Consider the following 27,586-nt stretch of genomic DNA (forward strand, 5'->3'; position numbering starts at 1 on the left):
GGAAGATGGGTTGTGTGGGTTCACAGATGACCACTCAAAGAACCATACTGTAGTTACAGATAGGCAACCTGTTCTTATTCAAGGTCTCTGTGACTCATACACATGGCAGAACAGCAAGTTAAACTCACTAAGGATGGTAGCTCATGCCAGGATAGATGAGAGCACTGCTCCACCAAAAGCAGCATCAGATCGGGATGGAGCATCCAGTCTGCAACAGGACAGAAATATAGACTGTTGCAATCATGTAGCAGCTAAGCAGAGTTCTGGGAGAGGAATCCCTCCAAGACACATAGTGGTGGCTAACATTTGAGTTGAATAAGCTTTGACGTCTCAGGGAAGAGGTTTCCAGTGTTCACCATCCAATGGCACAAACACTGAGATGAGATCACCTTTCCTTTCCTACACATGCCACAGGTGACAAACAGCCAAGAAGACTTCCTAAACTGCTTTGTCCAAGAAATATCTAAGCTATGAAAACCTGCTTGAGATAAGAAGATGAGACTGTATGAAAGTGGAAAGGACCAGTTTTAAGAAGAAAAGCAGAAATCACATTCAAGAGGAAAGAAATGTCCATGGAAAGGGCCATCTTGTACTTAAGAAAGCACAAGTAAGGCAGATCCATTCAAGCACTATCAATTCACCGGACCTATGGGCAGTGGTGGGGGCCATACAGAATGTTTTCCAGGAGAGTAGATGAAGATCACAGGATGTCATTTGTTCAAAGGAGCATGTCATAAGCTTAGTAAGAACCAATGGTAGGCTTCAGTAGGCAGTGGTCTGAAATTAGGTGGATGAAGGTGTATATAGTGCTTCAAGAAAATCTTATCTTTGGGTTCATTGTCCAAGAGGAGTGGCTTGGAGTGAGTCACTAGGTTACTAGGTAGACTTTCAGGGAAAAGTACAAGATGTATTTAGCTTTCCAAGATGTTAGGGCAGTAAGGCATGTGTTTGAGCAAGAAGCTGTCGAATGCAACATCCTCAGTCTATAGAAAGAAGAGAAAGGAGGTCTACTTGGCTGCATAGGAGTGATTTGCTAACTGCTAGTGAGCTGCAAACATTATGAGTTGGATGTCATTTTATAGGTTTGGTGTGGGCAAAGTCTACACAAAGCATCTGTGTCACATGGATAAGAGATCCAAGCGCTCCAGAAAACAGTGGAATATGGGGAACCATGCATGTGCAACAATAGCAGATCTAGAGGGTGAACTGAAGGAAGGTGCAAGAATGCATGGCCACTTGCTTGTTGCAGCAAAAGATTAGAGTCATGTTGTCCATAGCCACATGTGTTGAAGAAGTATTTAGAGTGCATGAAGCTCTTTAAACACTGTAAGCAATTTGAGAACATTTTTATGACACTTCGATTGGATCAGTGCTGGTGACCATAAAGTACAGGCTGTGGTCACCCCAGCCTGACATAGACATGATTGTAGTGAGGACCAGAAATGGCATAGGTAGACAAAAGGCATGCTTCTAATAGTGTTGGGCACAATGTAAAGTACCAAGTGAAGTACTGAGAGGAACGCACATGGACTGTGCTGCTTGGATCAAGGTGATCCAGAAATCACCTATGAAGGGTGGATACTAATATGAAAGTAAGAATCCTGTAAGTTAATCCTTCTCCTTTGTGGGGAGAGGAAAGGATATTTGACAGGATAACTATTTTGGACCATTTTGAGAGGGATGAAGGAATCAACTTCCCTTAGATCCAAGATCAGGTGCAAGCCTCTGTCCTGGCAGGGGATCATGAAGTACCTTGAGCAGAACCCAAGAGGTGACAGAGATGGGTGCACTCACTCTATCACACTCTTCTGTAGGAGCACAGGAGGGTACAATCAGGTTACCCTGTTGACTATCCTTTCCCCTCCCCACAAAGGAGAAAGGTTGATCTCGACAGACCTACAGAATACTTACTTTCATATAAGTATAATATTAATACTTACCTTCATATCAATATCCAGTAACCACTTTCAGAGGTGGTTTTTGGATCACCTTGATCTCCAGCAGCACAGTCCAGGGATGTCCTGGAAAAGAGGGTCTGAAAGGTATGTGAATTTGAAGGTTACCACCAGGGGCAGTTAACAGAACTGTATGGAATACCCTCATCGAATTATATGGAGAACTCATGTATTGGTAGTGACCGTGTGCCATTTACCAAAAAAGAGTACTAACCAGTTGTTGAATGAAATGTGGTTGATAGCTGCTTGGTGAAAGGGGAAATCAGAAATACCACTTGGGATGTCAAGCGGTTTCTTGGCAGAAGAACGATACTTTGACTGACTATAATAATGTTGAAGAGAGGAGGAGTTTTGAGAGGCAGTTCTGGAGTCCTGATGAGATGGAAAATGTGAGATCCATTTAGTCTGGGAATCATCCCAGAACCAAGAAATACTCCAGTATTGAGATGAGATGGGAGGATGAGGTTCTCTGTTGGGTTTGATGCATTCCAACACCTCAGGAACCAATGCTCTTGGAGTTGAACCTGGGGCTTTGCCGTGACTAGGTAGGAACCAAAAATATGGACTGTGTATCAAGATCTCTAGCAATTTCTTCTGCAATTAGACTCAAAAAATGATGAGATGCCAGTGAAGTGAGAATGTGAGACAAAGACTGGTGGGGCTTCTGAGTGGAAGGACCCAGTCACCAAAGATTGGGAGTGTAGGATGCTGGTCCTTATCCCTCTTCTTCTTCTTTTAGGCTCCATTGAAGTTGAAAGGATGGACATTTCTCTTTTTGCAGTTGTTTCTCCAGGGACCTGCTTGGCGTGAGCTAAGTGTCCCTAGAATTTTGAGTCCTGGAAGCAGGCTTAGGAGCCTTTTTTGGTGTCAGAACCAACAGCTCCATTTTATCTTTTGAAGAGATTACAAGAAGGGCAAGAAAGAGCCTGGCTCAGCAAGTGCTCCAGCTGTTGCTCCACAGCTGAAAAAGGGTGAGAGGAGTTGTATGAAGATGGTTATTCTGGGCTGCATGGGATACAGTCTGCAGCGCCTCTTCTCGCCAAAGAGCTTTACGATGGGAAGCTCTGTTACCTCTCATTTGCCACCAACCAGCCTGGCAAATTGGTCACTCACATGGTCCTTGCCCAGATAGAGGATGTAATATGCATGACAGGAATCGAAATCTTTGCTCCACACTCAAGACATATATTGAAGAAAATCTTTGGGACCATAAGCCCCTGATGAGTGAAACAGACAAAGTGAACTGAAAACATCCTCAGATCTTTCTGAAGATCTTAGCATGATGGCAGATGAAAAGGAATTGGGCTCAGTAGGAATGCATGGCCTGCTTGTGGGCAGGCAAGGAGGTGGGTTATTGTCAAAACACACTTCTAGAAGCTTTCAAAGATATCTGTGCTGATGCAGAATGATAGATATGTGAGAATCACAGAGACCATGAAAAAGAAATAACATTGTTAAATATGTGATAAATGGCTACAGCTTTTGACCACGTAAAATCGCAGTATTAGGTGGTAGTTTGCACACAGTCATTGATTTGGTTTTGGTCATATTAAATAATATGCATAACTTTATGCATTAATATAAACCCTATTAATCTAAAGTGATAATTTATGTGTACCTGACACCTTGGTCATGAATGGCAGAAAGCAAGTTATTGTACCACTACTACTAACAGGACTAAAAAGAGAATCAGCAATTGCCTATTTCATTTAAGAACATAGCAATCCAAAAAACTAAGTGAAGCAACCACAGCAGAATATACAAAGAACTGGTGGGGGTGGGGATACCACAGCCATGTAGTAGCAAAAGGAAGCATTGTAAAGACTGGCAATAAAGAAAGATTAGTTAGATCATGTTCAGAATGTAAATATATACAGAAATACATCTTTACTCCAAACTCACTGTGATAACCAAAACTATGTTCACTAAATCCCCATATATATTTACTTGATTCTTAAATCTTTTTTTAGACCTATTATTTGCTTAAAATGCACTTTTGAATAACATCTGAAGTTGCAAGCTGGAGCAGAGGCCTGCTGAAATATGTAATCAGACATAGTTCTACAGTGTGCTAAAGCTTACTTTTCCCTCTCAACTCATATGTAAAAAGATAAATTATGTTCAACAATTTTCAGTGGCTGGAACAATGATGGTCCCTGTTCTGAGCTTCCAGAATTATGACAATCACAAGAAATAATAAATAATATTTCTGAATTAGTAGCTTGTTGTTGTGTGCCTTCAAGCCATTTCTGGCTTATGGTGACCCAAAAGCAAACCTTTCACAAGGTTTTCTTGGCCAGATTTATTCAGAGGAAGTTTGCCCTTGCCCTCCTCTGAGGGTGAGAGAGTGTGACTTGCCCAAGGTCACCTAGTGGGTTTCTATGGCCGAATGGGGATTTGAACTCTGGTCTCCAGAGCCCTAGTGCAATGCTCAAACCACTACATCACACTAGCTTTCTAAAAAGACTTACTAAAAGGGTGTAGCACAAAATAGTGTGCCTAAATTATTTAGGGTAGGGGTGGTAAGCATGCACCCTTTCAGATGATGTTGGACTACAGCTCCAGCTGATCTAGATTGCAATGGTGAAGGATGCTGGGAGGTTTAGTCCAGAAGAATCTGAAGAACTAGACTTTGCCTATCCTTAATTTAGGGATTGTGCCTACATTAACATAATGTATATATTACATCATCACAGCTTTGTAGAGAAAAACTGATGTGTTCTACTGAGTTCAAAGACTATATGATGTGATCATAATGACATAGCACATATGTTGTTCACTAAGTTAAAAGAGGGCACAAATACTGCTGCTTAGTTGTAGATATCAGAATGAGAAAATAAATCACCACTGAGTAACATTATTTGGATCATCACATATTCTCATATCTCAAAGGAAAGATTACCAAAAGTATTCTAAAGAAAGCACTTTCTTCTTTATGTAACAACAGGTTTATGAGATGTACACATGGCATAAGCCAGCTTCTAATAACCTATAAGAAGTGGACATTGGGCTTATTTCTGAACTCTGACCATTCCTTTTTGAAATGGTGTATTATTTGGGGGAAATTATAGGAGTCATCTGACCAGGATATATTCCAAGAATCATCTTGAAAACGTGCTACAATTTTGAAACATGCCCATAAGTTTAGGTAGTTAGCCAAGAAGTACCTGTGCTGGCTTAGGAAGGTAGATATATCAAACATGACTTCCGAAAGGAGAGGCAGGGTCTAAGAAGTGTCTATTATATAGATTTAATATATTACTGAATTGCAACTCCCAGCAGCTCTAGCTAGCACAGCCATTGATAAACCATGTCAGGAATCCAACAAAACCTTGGAGAATCACATTATTCCCACTCCTGGTCTATATGGAATATATTTGCTATACACTTAATGCCAAGTGCTATCATGATGGCATTCTACATGGAGTAAATATGAATAATCCCCCTTTATTAAAATTAACTGTTTTGGACTGTTATACATAGCAATTTGTGGTTTTGTTATGCCATACACTTACCTAAGCTTGACCTTGTATTGGATCGTTCTATTATCGCATGCTTGCTAGGATTATTTAACACTGAACGTTTGGCAAGCGAGATATCTGCTGTGACCCGTGTGATTGATATACTGAATAGGAAAAAAAGAGTTGTATTTTGATTTGTTGTCCATGAATAGCCCTCCCCAATAAACACAGTTTCCCATGCATCTTTCAGGTACACAGTTTTAGCTTTTGCTATCAGAATAAAAAAGATTGAGACCATGACTCCACAAAATGTCATTTCTGAAATACCTTGAGGATGTAATAAGCAATTTTTAAAAATCACATTATCAGTTTGAAGTTTTCCCTTTTTGATTTTTGGGTGCTGTCCCTCATTTTCTTATGACAAATTATTATTTTAATTATTTTAAGCAAGTGTACTTTAAAAAAAACAATAGTACTGAACCAATTCATTTATCCATGCAGTAGAATGGAGAAAATGGAAAATAATATATTTTAGGCTAATCCCATTTTGTAGTTAACATCACTAGAAATGTAACAGGACCTAACTGGCTGTCTAACCATCTCCATGAAACCACTCCTCCCCCAAAACTTTTTTCCTTTTTTCAAATTTACTGTATCCTATTGCCAGATACTCTGTTCTCTTGAGTTCAGCCACTCTCAGGTAGCAAACTATATTTCCTGTACTTCATGACTCCTTGGACCCTGCATAGAATCCACCTCTGAATACTGACCGCTGTCACCCATTCCAATATCCCCATTCCAAACTGAGAGTAGACTCTAGAAAACAGATTCAAAATGAGCTTTAGAAGCTTCAAAGGACAATCTGTTTTCAACCCTTCTCCATCCCATTATAAGCTATAATAATGACTACGGTAATACTGGTACTTTCTTTTGAAAATGTGTGTATGCATGTGTTTTAGTTAAACATCCACCAACAACTGTATAAACTTTGACCAGGAATGTTGGTTGTAAAATATGTAATACTGCTTTGTATTGTTCACAATCAAGCATAATGTAGTAATAACAAATTGTTAGAAAAATTGGTCAGAATGAGCAGATGTGGAACTAATTCTAAGAATCCTAACTTCTTTCTTTCAGTTAGTCTCAAAGATGTTACAAGATCTCTCTAGATACTCATTCTAAGGGTTCAAAGGATTTGTCATCGTCTTAGTATCTTACAAAGTGTGTCGTTAGAACAGACTTTATTATGTTTAACCATTAGAGATCATTGTAATGGTACAAGCATTTCCTGGATATATACAGATGGCAGTTTTACAGAGATTTGTAGATCCTTAAATCCTGTTCTATATAGCTCACCACTTGAAAGTGGGCTCACACTAGCCTGCCATTATATTCTTAAAGTTTGATTTTGCTGTACACAGCAGACAGCACACTTTGGAGATTTCTGGGGCTACAGCCTCTTGGCTGGCATAAATTTTAAAAATGGACAATGAAAGATAATCATGCATATGTAATGAACATTAACTTTTGTGTCCTGTAAATTGCCTGAAGACTCAGGGGCGAAACAGATGGCACTGATGGGGCAGCTTGGAGACACCCAATTTAGGGTGGATTGGGGCTGTGGCAAACAGATGTGTGGCCCCAATCCAGCCAGCTTCCAGAAAAAAGCCACTCCTATTTGGGAAGGAAAAAAGCCCCCCCCCCCTTTTTGTCTCTGGATCCAGCTTTTCGCTGGCTCCGGGGCGTATGGCATCTAAATGCCACACCTTCAAGTTGCCCCAAAGCCACCCAGCATGACTTGGGGGTATGGTGCATGTAAATGCCACACCCCCAAGCTGGTTTGAAGCTGGCTGAAGTTGCCAGTCTGTTTTGTCTGTGGCTATTAAATTCTTTAGTTTTAAGTATTAAAACTTAAAGAGTATTAATTTCTTTAGTTCCTTCCCTTTGTGTGTTCTCAAAATTATGAGTGGGAGCTTCTTGTGAGCTGCAGACAGTAGTTTCAGCAACACATAAGTATTATTTTAACAAAGATTTAGATAGAGAATTAAAAAATGTTTAAATTTGTTTAGGATCTCAACTACTTACCGCCCTTCAAACCTATGTTTTAAAAAATCAAATAATGCTTTTTGCATCATATCTGTCACCTGAAAGTAAAGTAGGAAAAAAAAAACCATTTAGTTATTTTACAACAGACAAAACATGAGGGTCATCAATTACTATTTAAATTTATACAGGAATAAAATAATGCCTTATAATGGTTCTAGGGAAGCCATATGCAATTTCACACATCTGACGTATTCAAAATAGTGTGTATATTTACCAAATTCTAACTTCAATTAGAAAAGAACAAGTATTATTTTAACTGGACTCTTCCTTTTTCTCATAGTTTGCCACAGAAAAAAGGCTATATAAAAATGGACATTTCCCTTCGGATTTTCTTACCTCATATCCCTTTAAGGAAGGCCCCACTAAGACTACTGGTCGCATAGAAGGCACTACATCATATGGAGGGATGTGCTCTGTCTGATAAAGAGAAAACGCACTCTCAATATCCAGTTTCGATATTTCTCAGAAAACACTCCAAAAATACAAACAACATTTTATTGAAATTTGGGAGAATGTTTAGTAAATGCTTCTGTCCAGATTTATTTACATAGCTTGTTTAATTTATATTCTAAAATGGAACTGACATAGCAAATATATTTGCTATGAACTTTCAGTGTCAATAATTCACTCCATATAATTGGAATATGGATAAATACAGAATTGTCATCAGCTTTTGGTATCCCAGAAATAAATATAAATCATTTTAAAAAACTAATAATGTTATTAAGGAAATCAGAGACAAGAAGCAAACAAGAGGAAGGAACTATCAGCTTCCATCCCTCAATATAACTATATGATATAATGGAGCCAGCACGGTGTAGTGGTTTGAGTGTTGGATTGCAGACCAGGATTTGATTCTCTGCTTGGCCATGGAAACTCACTGGGTGACCTTGGGTGAGTTACAAAAAACCTCATGATAGGTTTGCCGTAAATCAGAAATGACTTGAAGGTACACAACACCAAAACCATGATGACACTATTGTGAATCCCCAATGCTCACTCTAAAGTTTTACCACTCAAACCTGTATTTTCAAACCTATATATTAGACTGGCATATGATTATAATAACAAATATGATTATGTTAGCAACTGCTGAATGCTACATTAAACAGAACCTGGAACAGCAGTCTTTCCCTTCTGGAAGATTTGCTAATACTCCCCCCCCCCCCAATTGTAACAAATAGTGTGTCAAAAATTACTGGCCCATGTATCATGCAAAATCTATGAATGGATAACTGACCATTCAATGTATAAAATGTATCATACAGTTATATGCAAATATGTGGATTTCTTTTTTTAAAAATTCAGCTTCTTTAAAATATTGTTTCAGTTGTTTTTTTTGTGTTTTTTTGTGTTTTTTTTTTGTTTTGTTTTTTTGCTTGCTTGCAGAGGTCAAAATGTTTCAAATTTAAAACCACCAACCTGGAAAAAGCTTAAAAGTAGGTATGCCAGATCTATTTTTCAAGGGCCTACATAGTATAAATACATCAATCAACATCAGAGAATTTTGCCATTGTTGATTACTTCAGTAAGTCAACATGTACCCAGTGTAAACACAGAAAAAGCAATAAGGTAGAATACAAATATAGACAAACATAAATACAGCAACAACACAAAAAGCCACACAAGCAGCCATCTAAAGCAGTCTAAAACATGGAACATATTTTTGTCAGACGTTCTGTTTACATGTAAATTCACCATATAATTGGTAACATAGGAAGAATGATGAACAGTGCCGAAGGCATCAGAAGCATGTGAATTTAATTTTTAGAGTTCCAGATTTCATTGCTTAATAGTAGTTTATACATCTGTTGTGTAATTCTGAAGATATGCTTAGAATTATACTTGCTATGAATATAATCCGATGCATGCATTACTGTATTATTATTATTATTATTATTATTATTATTATTATTATTATTATTATTATTAACCTTTGTATCAGCCCTTAAGAACTGTGTCGCAACTCTCTTATGTTTAGCAGATCATGCCCTGCTATAAAATAATCATGTCTTATAGAGACTATCTACTAATACCTTGCACTAATTGTAACCCTTGAAAATTAGGGTAGGTACACAAATTACCTTATTTGATGGAATACTGGTACTTTTTAAAATTGTAAGGAATCCTTCACTGTTTCCCAGCTGTAATTAACAATACTGTTAATGGTTATATGTTAAGGGGCTGGAATGTGCTATAATAGACTTTGGCCACTATATTGCTATTTCAAGCTCATACCACTAAGCTAGTGGTGGATTTTTCCACCTGATGGCCATGCTTTGTTTTTTATGTAGCAATATAGCTGGAAAGTCCATCCAGATTATGATGAACAAATGTCAACACATGACAAGAACGAATGATTTTATTACGATTTGCAAAATTCTTTTTTATGTAAGTAAAATAATTAAAGATGCTTCTCCTAGAAATGATGCTGCTCCTAGAAATGGCATCATTACTAAATCAACCAAAAAGGGGGGGATATACATAGGATTGCAGCAATGATGATCTAAAAACTATCTGTTTATTAACTGCAAATATATATTGGTCTTAAAAAAACAACAACAATCATCAAGTGACCCAGTCATTTGTTATCACTCTGTAAAATAGTAAGCAAAGTAACTATGTTAAAGCAAGGTAACAGAGGCAAACAAGGGAATTTTTTTAATTCAAAAGGAGAAGTGAACAGGGTTTGCAGTAGACTAGACAGTCATGAAAATTAGAAATCTGTAGTGTTATTGAGCATAGACCACACTGTCAGATCATGATAGCTGGAAGATAATTTATGCTGTAAGCTATATATAAATATATGGTGTACATCTATTTTTTTAAAAGCTGAAAGTGCCTTTAAAAATGCTAATTTTACTGTCTAATTGCCTATAATTGGCTGCTAAATAAGAAATGCTGTGTAAGTCTTTAGAAGCATCTTGTAGTTCCCGGAAAAGGAGTGAAAACAGCATGATGATATACCACATTTATCAGCCTCCCTATGAAGGGAGTCACCATTTCTGTCATCTAATAGGAAAGATGCTACAGTTTGACTGCTGGAGGAGAAGGCAAGAACAATGGGAAAAGAATTTATATATGACAATAGGAAAAACTCACAGTAGACCGCCAAAACAAGCCTGCAGTTTTCCACTGGTCTTGCTCATCTGCAGATTTTGCACCTAGTGGATTAGAAGTTTAAATGCTGACTAAATTAAAAACTGAAAGTTCTTTTTAAAGAACAAGATGAATATCTGTTTAGATTTAACAAAAATGAATTATAAGACTGAATTACAAGTGAAAAAAAATCTGGAAAAATGACAAAGAATACGCATGCACTAGAGAGGTGCATTATCTGATCTGGTCAAAGTTTTCCTTCTGTGGATGTTTAAAGAAATTCCCTTGGCAGCCTATTATTCCATCAAAAAGGAAAAGTACCATAAGCAAAGTTTGACTGAGTTATTCACTGGGCCTAGTCTGCTTATCTTTACTGTATTAGATCAGCTAGCAGTTTGGTCAGTTTCTTCCTTTGCTCTAAATGATTGCATTGCATTATATAAACTATAAGTGAAGATGCTAATGATGCCAGTGGCAGAAAAAACACAGCTTCTCTCAGCACAAACTTACCGATTTCTGCTTCTGCTTAGCTACAGCAGCATGGAAAAGAAACAAAGAATAACAACAGCATGCATGTTATTGGCTTGTCAAAAGACACAGACAGTCAACAGGACTCAAAATGTGATGCAGTGCAAGTGAGCAGGTGTACAGATGGCAGCTTGGAGGTTTGTGTTACCTTCTTAAAGAAGGGCATTCTTTTCTCTTTGGAGTGGGGTGATGTGACACTGTTTGCACTAGGTTTGGGGGAGCGATGGTTTGCTGGAATATCAATTTCTTCTGCATCTAAGCCAGTGGCATCTATGTCTATAGCTATATGTAGATAAACAATGTAAAATTGTCAGATGGCAGGGGGAGGAAAAAAAGGTTACAATGAAACAAAAAACAACAGTATTCCAGGTTAGATGGCCATCAGGAAGATCAGAGTCAAAACAAAGATAGGGAATTTAAAAGGGTAGAACACAACAGGATTAAGAACATGCACTTTGAATTATGTATACAGTCAGTCCTCTGTATCCATGGATTCCTCATCCAAGGATTCAGCCATCCATGGTTTGAAAATATAGAAAATATATATAAATTCCAAAAAGCAAACCTTCATTTTGCAATTTATACAAGGGGCACCATTTTATTGTGCCATTGTATTTAATGAGAATTGAGCATCTATGGATTTTGGAATCCACGAGGGGTCCTGGAACCAAACCCCAGCGGATACCAAGGACCCACTATACTTTAACTGTATTTTTTCAACTTCGTATAGCTAGATTCACAAATACAAATGCATCCTCTGTTATATTGGCACATAAACTTTAGATAATTACTGGAAACTTGAATGAGCATGATCGACCTCTTGAAACTAGTGGCATAGGCTTAGTCATAGGAAATTTCCAAATTCAAGTGGTATATATTAATTAATCTCAAGGAAGAGGTCATACTGTACATCACTATCCTCATGTAGCACAGATCTCTTTCTTCAGGCATATGGCATTTCCTGTTTTAAAAGTACTGTAATCAAAATCTAATGGTCATAGAATCCTTATAAAGGGACCACATGGCTAGCAGTAGCCAAGAATAATTAATCACTGAGAGTTTGACTTCTGGATTAGGATTACACCACTTGTTCCTCTTTCATGTAACAATTTTACAGAACAAAATTTACCTCTCATGACAACTTTAATATGAAGCAAATGTTAAATGCAAATACTACTACTACTACTACTACTATATTCTGGAAATCAGATCTGTTTCATATGTTGCATTTTAAGCTATTTCCAATGGACCGAGAAATCTTGTAGCACCTTTGAGACTAACTGAAAGAAAGAAGTTCGCAGCATGAGCTTTCGTAGATTTCAGTCTGCTTCCTCAGAGGCATCAGATCTAGTGGAAATTATGTACAACTATCTGAGAAATTAGAAAGTTACTCAGAGTTTCAACTTAATTAGGATCAAGTGTATTCAGAAAAAAAACTTCATACCATAAACAGAGGATACCTTTATATTATATTGAATTGCACATTCACAAATTTTGAAAATTATAAGGGAGCAGGAGAAAAAGGAAGAGGAAGGAAAGCACATTCCAGTCATCATGGAGGTGAAAAATGGCTCCTGAAATGGCTCTATTAAAATGGGTCTCAGTGATAAGAGGCAAAGCTGGTATGAAAATGAAAGCATTACAAATGATTAGTGCCCCCTCTTCACTCCCAGAAAATATATGACTCTTTAAAATCTTAAACTCTCCAACCTTAAGATTATGTCATGCTGTAATATACTTACTATGCTACTGGTGCTTAATAATATTACCTATAATAATATTATTAAACATTATTGATAATATTAAATTAGTAATAATACTGATTGTCACACTGGCAATAAAACTCTACATCTCATCATTTTGGAAGCTGTGGTTTGTCATCCTTCTGAGACTTCAGAAGAGATTCCAAGGTCCTTCTTGTCAGTCCTGCCAATATCTGGGCCAGCTTTGGCAGAATATGACTGATGGCCTTTCTTTGTAGCTGTGTTCAAGCTCTGGAACGTGCTCCCCAAGAAGGCTTGACTGGCCCTTCTCTGATGTCTTTCCACTCAAGATAATAAAAGAGAATGTAAGCAGAAAAAAATGTTTCTAGCAGAATCTAACTAATCCCTCATAGCCATGTTAGAAAGTTGATCCATTTATATCAATGATCATAACAGTCCATCACAGGTCAGAGCATGAGTGCCATGAAATACTTTACACAGATACATGGCAGAAAGGCAGTTTGTATATATTAAACCAACATTTAGTATTATGAGAATGGGCCAAGTCAAGCTTTGTCTAGCACACTCATTCTTTCTCTCCCACAACAGTAACAAGAAGTTCAGAGGTTTTTCATTTCATATCTGATTAAATGCAGCTTGTCAAATCATTTGAATATGACAAACAATGTTTTATCTTAACTATTGTTAGTGGAAATAAAGCATCTTGTGTTATTTATTTCTCACATTTTTCAACTTAAAATATTGTTTTATCTCATCTTAAAGTTTGGTTACAGTTCTAGACAGCCATGTAAGCACATGGAGAAGTACTAGAATTTTTTAATGTCTCTAGTCATCTAGCCGAACATGCATTTTAGAAAGGAAAGAGGCCAGTTCATGCTTCTAAATAACTAGCTACAGTAAAAAAATTCAAACCTCTGGCTTTATACATATTCCCAGTCTCCTTTCATATAAATTTGTCTGACTAATGTTGAAGCCTTCCAAAATAATTTCTGCATTATATTTTGCTAGTGTTAAAGAAGAATATGACAATAAAATGGAAAAAAAGATAATTTATATACCACATTACATCACGACTCATAACTCTAAAGATCAAACTTGGGAAAAAGTTTTGTAAATGTACTTAAGAAAGCAATCTCATGTGTATAATGTGTCCAATTGTTGAGCAAGCCCATTTCAAGCTCAAATGTCTCAAATTACCATGCTAAAATGATTGTTGGTTTCGTTGCAAGAGACGCAATACAAGATATGGTTATAATTCTTTTCTGGTTGTTGGGATATAATTTATAATCAGGGATTTTTATTTGCTGTGTATGCAAAAATAGTAGATAATCAAATAAACATCTACATGTGCAAATAATAAGGAATCTTTCTACGTATAGATTTTGCCAAATTAAAAAAAAAAAGAAAAGAAAAACGAACAACTATTTCCACCTGCTTTTGAAATATAAAGATTTCTTGTAAGCAGGGTCTAAGACAAAACTGTATGTGAACAGCCTTGCAAACTAGACTTGAATTATATTTTATATAACTGATTTATATAACCCACATCCCACCCATTGGGTAAACTGGTGTCATTCAACAAATCCGATTCTCTCCTCGGTATATATAGATGTTGGAATGTGTACAGGCTGAAGCCACTGCCTAGGAGTGAGACACAGCCACGTACTCCATCACTGGGCATGACACCAGTTGTTCACTCCACCACAGTCCCATAAGGGCACCCCAACAGAGTCTGATGGACACACAGTTCTGGGCATGCCACTCATTGCCAACTCCTCAATGGTTCCATATGGAGACTCCCAAAAGGATCTAATGAATGTACAGGCTGCATCTTCTCCCAACCAGATCTGGGTTGCAGACTAAAAACTGTCCCAAGTGTTGATGAAAATTTAAGAATCCTATGCATATGAACAAAATACAGTGCATCTGCTCCATATACGGGCGTACCATACGTGGCTTCCACTTTATGCGGAAGCTGTGCTGTAACTGAATGAATGGGGCGTGGGCCTCTGGGGCACGTGCCGTGCCACCACAAGCACAAGCCCCATTCTATTGAAAGGGGCTAGTGCTTACGCGGAATTTGCCTCACACATGTGTGTGGGTGTGTGTGTGTGTGTGGAACAGATCCCCCACGTAAGGAGAGGCTCCATTCTAAATGCATGGAGATGAAACTCAAAGTTAACTGATGCACTGAAAGCTGGAGCCTGTTTTAGAACACTAGGAAAAAGACCAGAGGGTGGATTCAATCTGGGTAATGACATCTTCAACTGGGATTCTGGTGGTGGTAACCACAAAGTTGCCTCCTTTGGCCAGGATGGGCTCTACAGGCTAATGGTTACTCCAGCTCAGACATCAGAAAGGCTGCCAGACCCAGAAAAACTCATAGGAGTGAAGACAAACAACCACCCAAAGAGGAGGTATTTTTATCATACATCAAAGGAATCACAGACAGAAAGGGAAACTGGTGAGGAAACATAACCTCCAAATAGTCTACAAACCAAGCAAATGCTGCGCTAGTGGATAGGAGATACCCTGTCACAGCCACAGGAGTTTACCGCATACCATGCAGCTGCGGACAAGTCTACATAGGGACTATTATTATTATTATTATTATTATTAACCTTTATAAATAAATAAATAAATAAATAACTAGGACTACCAAATGTAGTGTTCAAACACAAATCGAGGAACACGAGAGACACTGCCAACTGGGTCAGCCAGAAAAATCAGTAATAGCAGAAAATGTTATAAACCATCCTGAGCATAAAGTGCTGTTTGAAAACACTGAAATTCTGGATTATGTCAACAACTATCAGGTCAGAATGCACAGGGAAGCCACTGAAATCCATAAACACCTGCACAATTTCAACAGGAAAGAAGAAACCCTTAAAGTAAGCAAAGTTTGGCTACCAGTCCTGAAAAACACCAAAAATCAAGACCCAGCCAGCAGACAATGGATCATTAATTAAATAGGCCTTGCCATTCAACAAGAGAACATACACAGATTAACATGCAAATCACTTCTTCTCAACCAACAGTATATATACCCCACTCTCTTCCACACCAGCATTCTCTGAAGATGCCAGCCACAGCTGCTGGCGAAACATCAGGAATAAACTCTTCTAGCCCAAAAACCCCCACAAAAAACTAAGCTAGACTTCTTGCCCTATTGTTCTCCAGGAAATGGTATTCAGAGGCATGGTGACAATGATCCCAAAGGCTTTGTGTAAATCTCCTTTTATAGCTTAGTGGCCATCCACATATCTAGTGGTAGAAAATTCCATGTTCTACATAAGAAAATCATGTGTTTATAAGAATAGTGTGGCTTCCTATAACTGTTACTGACATGGTTATAGCAAGGTATGCAGTCACATTTTCAGTTATACTTTCCCAAATATCTGAATGAGCAAGAATATCCTTGACTATATGAGCTATATTTCAGCAGCCACTGCCACCACCTCTGACTCCAATTCTTCTCTAATATTCTAAACAAGAGATGATCAGAAAAGGAATATGCCATTATACACACCATCATTATGCATGAAGCAGAAAAGAATAACCTATTACACACAATGTGTTCCCAGGTGCAATTTGGTGATGTGCATGCATGCATTTCCCCCTGTTCCTTGTTTTCAGCAATTACTTAAACAAACCTTTAGAAATTATCTGAAATACAAGCCTGTTAATTGTCTAAAAAAGATTATTGTTTGTTACCTTACTGGAAAGAAGGATTTGTCATATGAAAACTACAACATGCAAGGTAAATATGAAAAGATAAATGACCCACTTACCAGATGAAGGAGGTGTAGACTTTCTGGAACTAGGTACTACATCACCCAAACTGGACGACGAGTTTCCTCCTGATTTACTAAAGTAAAGTAAATATACATTCACTCTTCTTGCTAACTCTTGTTTACTTGCATGAGAATTTTCCTTGACTTAAATAATGACAAATTACAAAGAGAATGTTAAGACTGCTGGATGTATCATATTCCACCAGAATTGGGTGTTCTTCTCTCCCTCTTGAACATGCATAGCAAAAACCTTCTCTGGAAAGCTAGAATGCTCTCTGGAGCAGGCCTTCTGCCCTCATTCCCCACTTGTTCAACAGATGAGCAACTGAACAGCTAGAAGTTTTGTGTTTATTTAAAAAATATTATCTCCCCAATCCCTGTGAGGAGTAAGGAAAAGAACAGGTTGTCTACCTGTAACTGTGGTCCTTTGAATTATCATATGTACACTCACACATGGGTTATTCTGTGTTTGTGTGGAGATATCTGGAAGCTTCTAAAGCTGCATTTGATGACCCCAGCCCTGCAGCTGCATGCATATAAGCCATAGGTTCCCACCAAAATCCAGTTCCAAGACCATCAGCAAGTGGCCTGGAGAAAAGGGATGGCATGAAGTGGGGAGGAGGGCAACACAGATAACCATTCAAACAACCACAGTTACTAGAAGGCAACCTGGCCTTCTTTTTTGTAGTCTCTGTGATTTACACATATGGGGAATAGCACACTCGCTGAGGATGTTGGGTCATGCCAGGAACAATGAAAGCATTACTCTACACCATCTGATTGGGACCAAACATGCAGTCTATAATAAAATAAGAACGTTATCTTGACCACGGGACATCATGCCACAGTTCTGGGACAGGAATGTCTACAACGTGACTGTTGCTCACACCGAATGGGCATTAACTTCTTGTAGAAAGGGTTTCCTAGTAAGGGAACAGGCAAGGTGCAAGTGTTCACCACCCAGTGGGAGAGCTGCCGAAATAAGATTGCCTTTTCCTTTCTGGGGCCATAAGACTCCAGAGAAGAGGAATTGATGATGTATAAAATTCCAAAATGCTTTCCAACTGGGATGACAGACAAAAAGGAACTGGGTTTTGGCAGAAATGCACAGCTTATATTTGTGCAAATAAGGGGGCAGGGTTACTGCCAAAATGCAGCTCTAGAAACTTCCAAAGATCTCTGTGCACATGCAGAGCAACCCATATGTGTGGGTTCCAGAGACCATGAAGAAGAAGAGCATGTAAGCCTGAAACATTTTCCCAGTCTCTTCTTCCAGAGCTCAACCCTAAGGTAAAAATATTGCCTAAGTAATCATAGTAATACCTTTAAACCAGAAAGTAGAACTAAATTCTACCTATGTCAGTACCAACATTATGCTATAATATTGTGCCACTACCAAAAACAATTTTACATTATTTAAAGCATACTAAAAATGAAACTATGGCAGTAATGGCAATACAGTGGTACCTCGGGATACGAAATACCCAGGTTACGAAATTTCCGGGATACAAAAAAATCCCATTGGAAATCATTGTTCCGGGTTACGAATGTTGTTTCGGGTTACGAAAAAATTTTTTGGTGCTTTTCGGCGCTTTTTCGCACGAAACGCGGCTTTTCCCCATTAGCGCCTATGGCAATTCGGCTTACGAAAGCTTTTCGGGTTACGAAAACGGCTGCGGAACGAATTAATTTCGTAACCCGAGGGAGCAGTGTACGATAATTGCTACAAATACTATTACTATTTGTCTGAGCAGCCTAATGCTAAAAAGGAGTGTCATGAAGCAGTGGGGCAATGATTTGATACAAATTATACACAAATTAATCATAGCTAGAGAGCCAGTGCAGCATAGGGGTTTGAGCATCACGCTACAACTTTGGAGACTTAAGTTTGATTCTCACCTCGGCCATAAAAACATACTGAATGACCTTGGATAAGGCCCGTGCTCTCAGCCTCAGATGAAGGCAGTGGCAAACCTTCTCTGAACAAATTATGGCAAGAAAACCCAAAGACAAGTTCATCTTAGGGTTACTGTAAGTTGGGAACAACTTGAAGGCACACAACAACAACAAATTATAGTCACATATATAGTGCACTCACATGCAAAAGAAGTGTAGCTATGTGCCCACTGTCCCTAACACCTCCTCCCTGGACTGCCCTGCTCTTCAGTGTCTGCATGTCTACAACTCAGTCACAGGGGACATATGCAATCACAACACATTTATCTTATGCATGGATACCAGTTTATGTTATACACAAGAGTTCCTTTGCAGATGGCTACAGTCAACATACAAATGTCAGATAGATGGGTTAGTCTGGGGACAGAACACCAGGGGTAAATCCGAAAAGCCTGGCACCATTCCTTTTCTATCACATTCATACTGCACACTCAAGTAATGATAGCATATAGTAAGCATTCAATGGTAGTTGAGGGTTTCCTTTAAAAAAACAACCACCCTTATACAGTCACCCCTCTGTTTTTGCAGGGGATCCGTTCTGAACCCACCCCACCCCCCGCAAAAATGAAAAATTGCTGATATTCAAGCCCATTGGCTTGAATGGCAGCATGCGCTGCGGGCACACATCCCATTTTGTCCCTCTCCATTTGTTGCCCGCAAATGTGTGAGTGACACAGATTCCAAGTCTGCAAAAACAGAGGGGCGGTTATAGTTACTATAAAGCATTAATCTGTGCTTTGTAACTTAAAATCTTAAAAATTTCAGATATGACTTCAAAGGAACTTCAAAAAATTACCTGGAATAAAATTTTCCTTGTTTAGCCTTTTGTTCATGCTGCAGCCTCATATTTTCTAATTTGACTGGACTTGGAATGAATCCTATTTCACAGCCTTCTTTTACCAACCGTCCTATCCACCAGTCATTGTTAAATTTCTAGAGAAAGAAACAGATGCAAATATTTAAATGGCAGTGCATTTTTCCTACCCTCATATAGGCGAACTAGGCAGGCACCTAGGGCAGCAAAATTTAGGGGCGGTGCGGCGGCTTTTTTGTATTTTTTTTGCGTAATTAAACAATATTAAAATGAAAACTGATTACAGCAAGTGATGTAAAAGCAAGCTACCGTATGACGGTTTCTTTGTAGAATGTGTGCCCCCTGTGTCCATGGTATGGTCACATGGTACATCATCTGCCTTATGCATGTGCCTTGAATGTAACCTCAAGGTCAACAGCCCCCTCTCCTCTCACTGTCCACCTACATTACCCTTGGTGCCACAATATGGAACGCCAGTCACCAATTATCTTGAGTTTACTGTTTACAACAAACAAACTAATTTGATTTTGAATGTTTGCCTACTACATTTAATACTGTGTTGCATTCTTACGACAAGTTTTTCTCAATACTATGATGAGAGACTGGAACCTAAGTTTTATGTCATGTTTAGCTTTAACAAACGAAACACTGGAAATCAAGGGGTGAAAATAATTATGAGGGGTGACAGTGGGTGACAAAATATTTCTAGGGTGGCCAAATATCTAGAGCCGGTATACCTACCCTTACATATCATAATACTTCTCTTATGAACTATATATAATTTACAGTGCAGTGCTGTAATACCTATTTAGAAGACCCACTAAATTCAGTTAGATGTACTCAAGTGCGTACAGCTCTAGTGGATAGCTTTCAGGCTTGTGGGGTAGTCTTTTAACAGTCAGAGTATGATGTAAAAAAACAGACAGAATTAAAGGAATTTCCAGGTCAATGGGCAGTTGTGGGCAAGGCAGCCAAAATACAACACAATCAAAATAATTTTGCCATTGCCTTTCTTTGAGATATAATGTACAGCACCTGGTATGCCTTGGTGGATGATAGTACTTTGGACCTATCATGGGATGATATGACTAACAGAAAAAGATAATTATTGCTCATAAAAATATAAGGGAATAGGTATTGTAGAAGACCACATTACAGATAGATTGATTAAATAAAGGGACCACAACACTGAGTTAGCAAGACTTCAGCAGGGTTGTTGCTAATTGGAACTCTTGGAGATCTCTCCTGCATACAGCCACTGTAAGTCAAAGCTGACTTAAAACACACAAATACCAATTGTTAAATAATTGGGTATCTGTAATCTTTCCAGAGAGCCAGCATGGTGTAGTGGGTTGAGCGTTGGACTATGACTCTGGAGAGCAGGATTCAAATATCCACTCAGCCATGAAAACCACTGGATGACCATGAGCAAGGCACAGCCTCTCAGCCTAAGAGGATGGCAATGGCAATGGCAACCCCCCTCTGAAGAAACTTGCCAAGAAACCCCTGTGATGTTTACCTTAGGCCAGTTCACTATAAATCAGAAATTATTTGAAGGAGAACAACACCACACCAATCTTTGCTAGTCTATTATGAATTCCCCAAAGATCTATCATTAGATCCAGAATTTTCTTCTCTCCACATCTGTTTTAAACTACAAATCCAGCCATTTCAAAATATATACAGAGAATTGTTTTGGAGCCTTTGAATTAGATTTATACATAAAGTAACTAGGGAGACATCAGTATAATAGATGCCTTGCACAGCTGACAGTGATTTGACATTTACAACAATATTTCAGAATTCACCTCTTTAGCAAAGTGAATAATTGTATTGATGAAGGGAAATGAATAGGAGTGTAGACAAAGTTGAAAGCCTGTCTTAGATTATAATCCATGAAGCTTTACTGTCCCTTTAAAATCTGTTGTGCCCTTCTATTACTCTCATCAGATCAGGGGTGGGGTGGAGTGGAGATTCCAGGTAGGCCATACACACCAGGTAAGGGGAACAGACAACAAATTAAGGAAGGAATGGATGGGAGAAACCATAATAGATTCATCCCTGCTCAACAGAAAAATTAGAAAGGCATGAGATTTTTTCAGGCATTTATTTTTTACAGAAGTAAAGGGATCTGGGCATATTAGTTCCAGCTCACCTCCTCTACTCCCTTCCTCCCTGTATTGCCGAGGAAGGTCTGAAAAAGCAGCTATAACCTCCTTTAGCTGAACACAATTAGAGTTAACAAAATGGGATGGGAAAGAAACCAGGAAAGTCCTTCCCCTGACCCACCTAAAATCTGGTTTTTCTAACAGTGATCACAGTAAAAACCTCTGCAAGATTTTATTATTTCCTGCTTGTATGTGGTTCTCATAAAGGTATTGTCAATGTCTGGTATGCCTAAACAATTTTAGGTGTTATAGGTGCATTTTAGGGGCTTTCCAGCAATTCAAATGCTTTACAATTTCATTAATACTAATGAGGGAGAACTATACATGGGTAATAGCATTTATGTGGTGTAGTTAATCTGGGCTGGATTGTGCACTCAATTTTCTAATTACTACTGTACAAATTGATTTCTGTATAGACATCTGCTACAGTTTTACAAAAGTTATTTTCTGACTCTCTGACTGGATCATCTATTAGGAAAAAAACACTGCCAAATATTAGATGAAAATTCATTTATTCTGATAAAATGTTTCCAATTTAATTAACTTGATCTATGAGCTACTATACATAGTCAAAATGAAATTTCAACTTTACACACCCTATCTTAAAACATTTCTGCCCATAAAGCACTGCCACTATGGTCACAATGTCCATAATAATAATAATAATAATAATAAAATTTTATTTATATCCCGCCCTTCTATGCAACCAGGGCGGTGTACAACATCATAAAACATGAAATAACAATTACATTAAAAGCAAATACATACAACCATTAAAACATTAAAACATTCTAGCCAGCCTGCCACTGCTGACATGGGGGGGGGGGGGGACTAGTTGGGGCCTGTATCGGGGAATGCTGATTTAAATAGTAGTGTCTTCAGCCCCTTTTTGAACTGGGCCAGGGAGGTGGCCGAGCGGAGCTCAGTGGGCAGAGAATTCCAGAGGGTCGGGGCCGAGATGGTGAAAATCCTCCTAGATGTGGAGGCTAATCTGGCCCCTGGGGCCCTCAATAACTGCTGCCCAGATGTTCTGAGAGTGCGGGGCGGATTGTATGGGGAGAGGCGGTCCTCAAGGTATCCTGGGCCCAAGCCATTTAGGGCTTTATAGATAATAACCAACACCTTGTATTGCGCCCGGAAGCAAACAGGCAGCCAGTGCAAATCTTTAAGCACTGGTGTTATATGGCTGGTTCTGGGTATGCCAGTAACCATCCTGGCTGCCACGTTCTGCACTAGTTGTAGCTTCCGGGTGTGGTACAAGCGTTGCCCCATGTAGAGCGCGTTGCAGAAATCCAAACGAGAGGTTACCAGAGCATGTACTACCGTTTCAAGGTCCCTCCGGTCCAGGTAGGGACGCAGCTGGCGAATCAGCCGAAGCTGATAACAGGTGCTCTTGACCGTTGCATCCACCTGAGATGTAAGGTGGAGCGATGAATCAAGGAGCACCCCCAGACTGCGTACCGAGTCCTTCACAGGAAGCGTGATCCCGTTCAGGACAGGTGGAACCACCGCCATCCCTGGGCCAGGGGAACCTATCACGAGCACCTCAGTTTTCTCTGGATTCAGACTGAGTTGGTTTTCCCTCATCCAGCCCATTACCGACTCCAGACAGGCCACGAGAGGAGAGATGCCATCCCCAGTCACTGCATCAGTCGGAGACATAGAGAAGACTATTTGGGTGTCATCAGCGTACTGATAACCCCGCGCCCCATGTCTCCGGATGATCTCTCCCAGCGGTTTCATGTAAATGTTAAATAGCATGGGAGACAGAATGGCTCCTTGAGGGACTCCAGATGTAAGGGCCCTCTTATCGGAGCACACTTCTCCCAGCTGCACCATCTGGAGCCTCCCAGAGAGGTAGGATTGGAACCACTGGAGCGCAGTGCCCCCGATTCCCACCTCTACCAGGCACTCCAGAAGGATACCATGGTCTATGGTATCGAAAGCCGATGAGATGTCCAAGAGCACCAACAGGGACACGCTTCCCCTGTCGATGCCCAGACAGAGATCATCAACCAAGGCGACCATGGCCGTCTCCTGCCCGAAAGCCGGTTTGTGAAATGGGTCCAGATAATCCGTTTCATCCAAGATCGATTGAGCTGGATTGGCAACCGCCCTCTCGATCACCTTACCCAAAATGGCAGTAGCGAAACTGGACGAATATTATTATGCATCAGGGGTCGAGGGAGGGCTTTTTAAGCAGCGGTTTTACTATGGCCAATTTAAACTGGATGGAAATTGCCCCATCCCTCAGAGATGTATTTTAATCCGGTGTAACAAGTGAAGTTAGTTACCACCGGCCCCCCTGAGCCTGTAGCCATGAGGGACAGGATCGAGAGAGCAGGTTGTCTTCCGAAAGCTTCTAAGGATATTGTCCACATCATCGGTACTAACGACTCAAACCGATCCAGTTTAATGGAGTCCACGCCGGCTTGGATACCTCTACTCTAGTTCTGCTCTAATGCTGGCGTTAAGACCTTCGCTTATCCGAGAAGATTTTATCTGCGAAGAAGTTTTTAAATTGGGCACAGCATGGCCTTTAGAAGGTTCAAGGATGCGTTCGGGCAGGGAGGGAGCTGAGTTAGCTCCCTGACTACCCTGAACAACTCTGTTGGAACGCGACTCCGCGGACGCGACACGAGCACCATAGAACGAATCTTAGCTGCTCGTATTGCCTCTCGTAGTCCTCCAAAAGGCGGTCTAGGAGAGTTGTCGGTAAGCTAGGTGTTTCCGCCAGCGATGCTCTAGCCGTCGCAGAAACCACTTCCTCGCCTGGAGATTTTCCGTTATACCAGGGCTTACGTTGGAAGCAGGCCTGAGAGGGCGCTTGGGAGCGATACTGTGTATAGCCCTCGAGAGACCGGTATCCAGATACCAGTCAGGGCATCAACAGAGTCCCGTCATTTCCACCATGTGCCCCTCTAAGGCTTCCTGGACCCTTTGGTTCCATCAGCCTTCGAGGGTGGACCATTCTAATAGGTCCACCACCCCCGGGGGGGATCTGGGTAGAAGCTTATATTTGCCTACACAGGAAGATCCGTCCATGACAGGGCGGAAATGGTTATTTCCGCCCACGGATTTTCCGCCATCCGTACAAAAACCAAATCAAGTGCATTACCCGGTGAATGCGTCGGACCCGCACCAACTGGGACGGCCCATGGCCGCCATGGTATCCATGAATTCCCGAGCTGCTCTGGGTGGAATATAGTTGGCCGCGAGGGGATGTGAAGTCACCCAGGACAAGTAGCTGGGTGTTTCCTATGCATTTACTTGCTAGGAAGGAATCTATAGGGCATAGTGTGTTAGATGGATTACAACATTATCCAGTTGTTCAATGGTCAGAAATATTGCATTCTTTATTAAATTCTAAATTAAATTTTGTGTTTGAAAACTGAATTCAAAGATCAATGGATAATTTTGGGTTAAATAATAAAACCAAGCCAAACCGTGTACTTCCAGATATCCCCCCAGATGAAATGCTGCTGCTATTTATTTACAACTCCCTGTTCAAATTATGCAAAATAAATAAATATATAAAAAATTACATAACGATGAAGTTACTGGCAGAAATACTTTTGGATTTGGTATTGTTCATTGAACATTTGTTTCATTGCATCATACCGACAGCATTACTAAAGTAAGGTATTTATTAATACTTCAGGGGAAAATCTATACATAAAAATTCACATTTGCATCAATGCGCTTCTATTAATTTCATCGTATTTTAAATTTATTATGTAACATGATACACTCATATCACAGAACAGGTTATGGAATAATTATGTCTACACTCTTTTCCTGTTCTCCATATCTTTGAACGCAACATACAAATACGAAGAATTAATACTAATTTTAAAAGATTTTTGAATTCATTCTTGCTAAGACATCTTCATGGAACATGAATATTTGCTTTAAATGATTGCTATCCATGTGATTAAAAAATCTCATAGTCTAAAGAGTATCCAGATGTTTCAACCTGTACAGTTCAGCCACTGACATGTTCTGCTGACATTATATCTTATCTGTCTCTTCAAGGTGCATTTAGGTAACAAAAACAACTGTCCAAACGTATGTTTTGTAGATATATTGTGTGGTGAGAAACAACAACAACAAAAACCCCACAAGAACAATACGTTGCATCTTTGACCACTGAGGCCGAAGATATTATAGCATTGATGTGAGAGTTGGCTATTATTTTTGAAATCACCCGCAGTGGCATCACTGATTGGGTGCGGGGGATGCAGACTGCACCAGGTGACACCCTAAAGGGAGGGTACACCATGCTCCTCAAAGACCTACATTTTGGCAGAAATGGCTTGTGGCATTCATCTGCTTCCCTTAAAATGCCTTTAGAGTGGTGGGGAGTGGGGGGAAGCTCAGTGAGAGGAGAAAGGAGTGGCCCCAGAATTTTTTAAATTAAAATTTCAAATTTCAAAATTTATTTTTTTAAAAAAGGTGAAATTTTTGATTTTTTTTTATTCTTTTAAAATTTTCTTTAACATCACATTTTACCAAATAATTAATGTGTATATGTAAAATACTTTAGGTTGTGCATATGATATTGTAATTTGAAGGTATAATTTAATTTTGCTAGTTGTTTATGTCAGAACTATTAGCATTACATTCAGTGATATATTGGAATATGATTTACAAGTAACATTAGTACAAAAACGCATTACTAAGGATTGGTTTTTTTGGGGTTTTTCGGCTATGTGGCCTGTTCTAGAAAATTTCTTCTTGACGTTTCACCAGCATCTGTGGCTGACTCTTCAAGAATGCTTTGCCTGGAAAAAGTTGGGTGTATATATACTTGTGAGCCTAGGAATGCAGGAGTGATTACTAAGTTTCTATATGGTTGTGAAATTGGAGGTGGTCAATGGAGAGGGGGTGACACCAACCCTAGTGATGCCACTAGTCCCCCGCATGTGCATAAGAGTCATTACTCATTTTTGTTCATCTTTATGAATGTTTACATCTCAAAGCACACTGCAAATTCACCTTTAGGAAAGGCTGTGTTTATGATTCACACACTCTGTTGTCCCAAAGATTTGTTCAATTGCTTCGGATAGACAAAACAACAAATTGTATTAAGGATAGTAGTCAGTCAATTGCTGCCACAATTGCATATAAATGATCTTACTTCTTTAACATGCAGGAAATCCTTCGCTTCAAATGAGATGGCCATTCCTGGGACTGGTACATCCATCATGGGCTGCATATAACTAACATTTGTTCGGACTGCAAATGCAACGGTTTTGTCTGTAGAGAAAAAGAGAGAAAGAGGGTTTATGTTTTCCTCACTTACAAACAAAATATATTCACTACTGAAAGGTCTGGTGAACTATTTCATTAGGACAATCAACTCTTATGCTATGTGGATGGTATTTTTCCAGATAATATTTGTTACTCTTGTAACAATTTGATTATTGCTGCAAATATACTTATATATCTGGTCATCAATAATAGCAGGTGTGGAATGATTCAGGAAGATATGTAATGCTGCAAGATGATTAATAGGATTAATTAAGTTAGACATATGAAAGCAATTTCACATCTTCCAACATGGAGGAAACTGAAGATTTTTCTTTATTTATCATAAAACAATCATATGCATGGAATTTTATACAGTACAAAGACACATCTTTTCCAACTGAAATCCGGATCCCCTGTGAAAGGAGGGAATCCACCCCATTAAAACAATGGGGGGGTGTTTGTGGCGGCACATGTGCCATATATTACTGCTGCACATTCACTGTAGCTTGAAGCTGCGTATAATCACCTGAGTATGGTGTGGGCACACTTTATTTTGAATGGTATATAAATACCTTAATTACAGTACTATAAAAAAAATAAGTACCTTATTATGGATCCACGGTTCTGAAATGCCATAATAATAGGGAGACAACAAGAGGAGAGTGAGCTCTTGATTCTATAAGCTAAAATTGCTGAATAGTAAGGGTATTAAAATACACAAGAACAAT

The 27,586-nt window shown here is 39.2% G+C and overlaps 1 protein-coding gene across 2 annotated transcripts in view; it reads right to left on the reverse strand.

Annotated features, from left to right (window-relative positions):
• Nucleotides 1–27,040, reverse strand: part of CACNB2 (calcium voltage-gated channel auxiliary subunit beta 2) — a 42,025-nt gene extending 14,985 nt beyond the window's left edge. The window contains exons 1-7 of one of the 2 annotated variants that reach the window (XM_042474497.1): nt 26,746–27,040; nt 19,420–19,556; nt 16,665–16,741; nt 11,132–11,151; nt 7,859–7,939; nt 7,502–7,560; nt 5,471–5,580 (exon numbers count right to left, since the gene is read on the reverse strand). In XM_042474497.1, the coding sequence (XP_042330431.1) occupies nt 5,471–5,580; nt 7,502–7,560; nt 7,859–7,939; nt 11,132–11,151; nt 16,665–16,741; nt 19,420–19,556; nt 26,746–26,823 (562 nt within the window). In that variant the 5' untranslated portion in view covers nt 26,824–27,040. Of the gene's footprint in view, nt 1–5,470; nt 5,581–7,501; nt 7,561–7,858; nt 7,940–11,131; nt 11,152–11,297; nt 11,432–16,664; nt 16,742–19,419; nt 19,557–26,745 lie in introns of both variants that reach the window. The other variant, XM_042474496.1, reaches the window with a different exon arrangement.
• Nucleotides 27,041–27,586: the final 546 nt, after the last annotated feature.

Source organism: Sceloporus undulatus, chromosome 6, assembly GCF_019175285.1.
Source record: "Sceloporus undulatus isolate JIND9_A2432 ecotype Alabama chromosome 6, SceUnd_v1.1, whole genome shotgun sequence".
Classification (NCBI taxonomy): Eukaryota; Metazoa; Chordata; class Lepidosauria; order Squamata; family Phrynosomatidae; genus Sceloporus; species Sceloporus undulatus.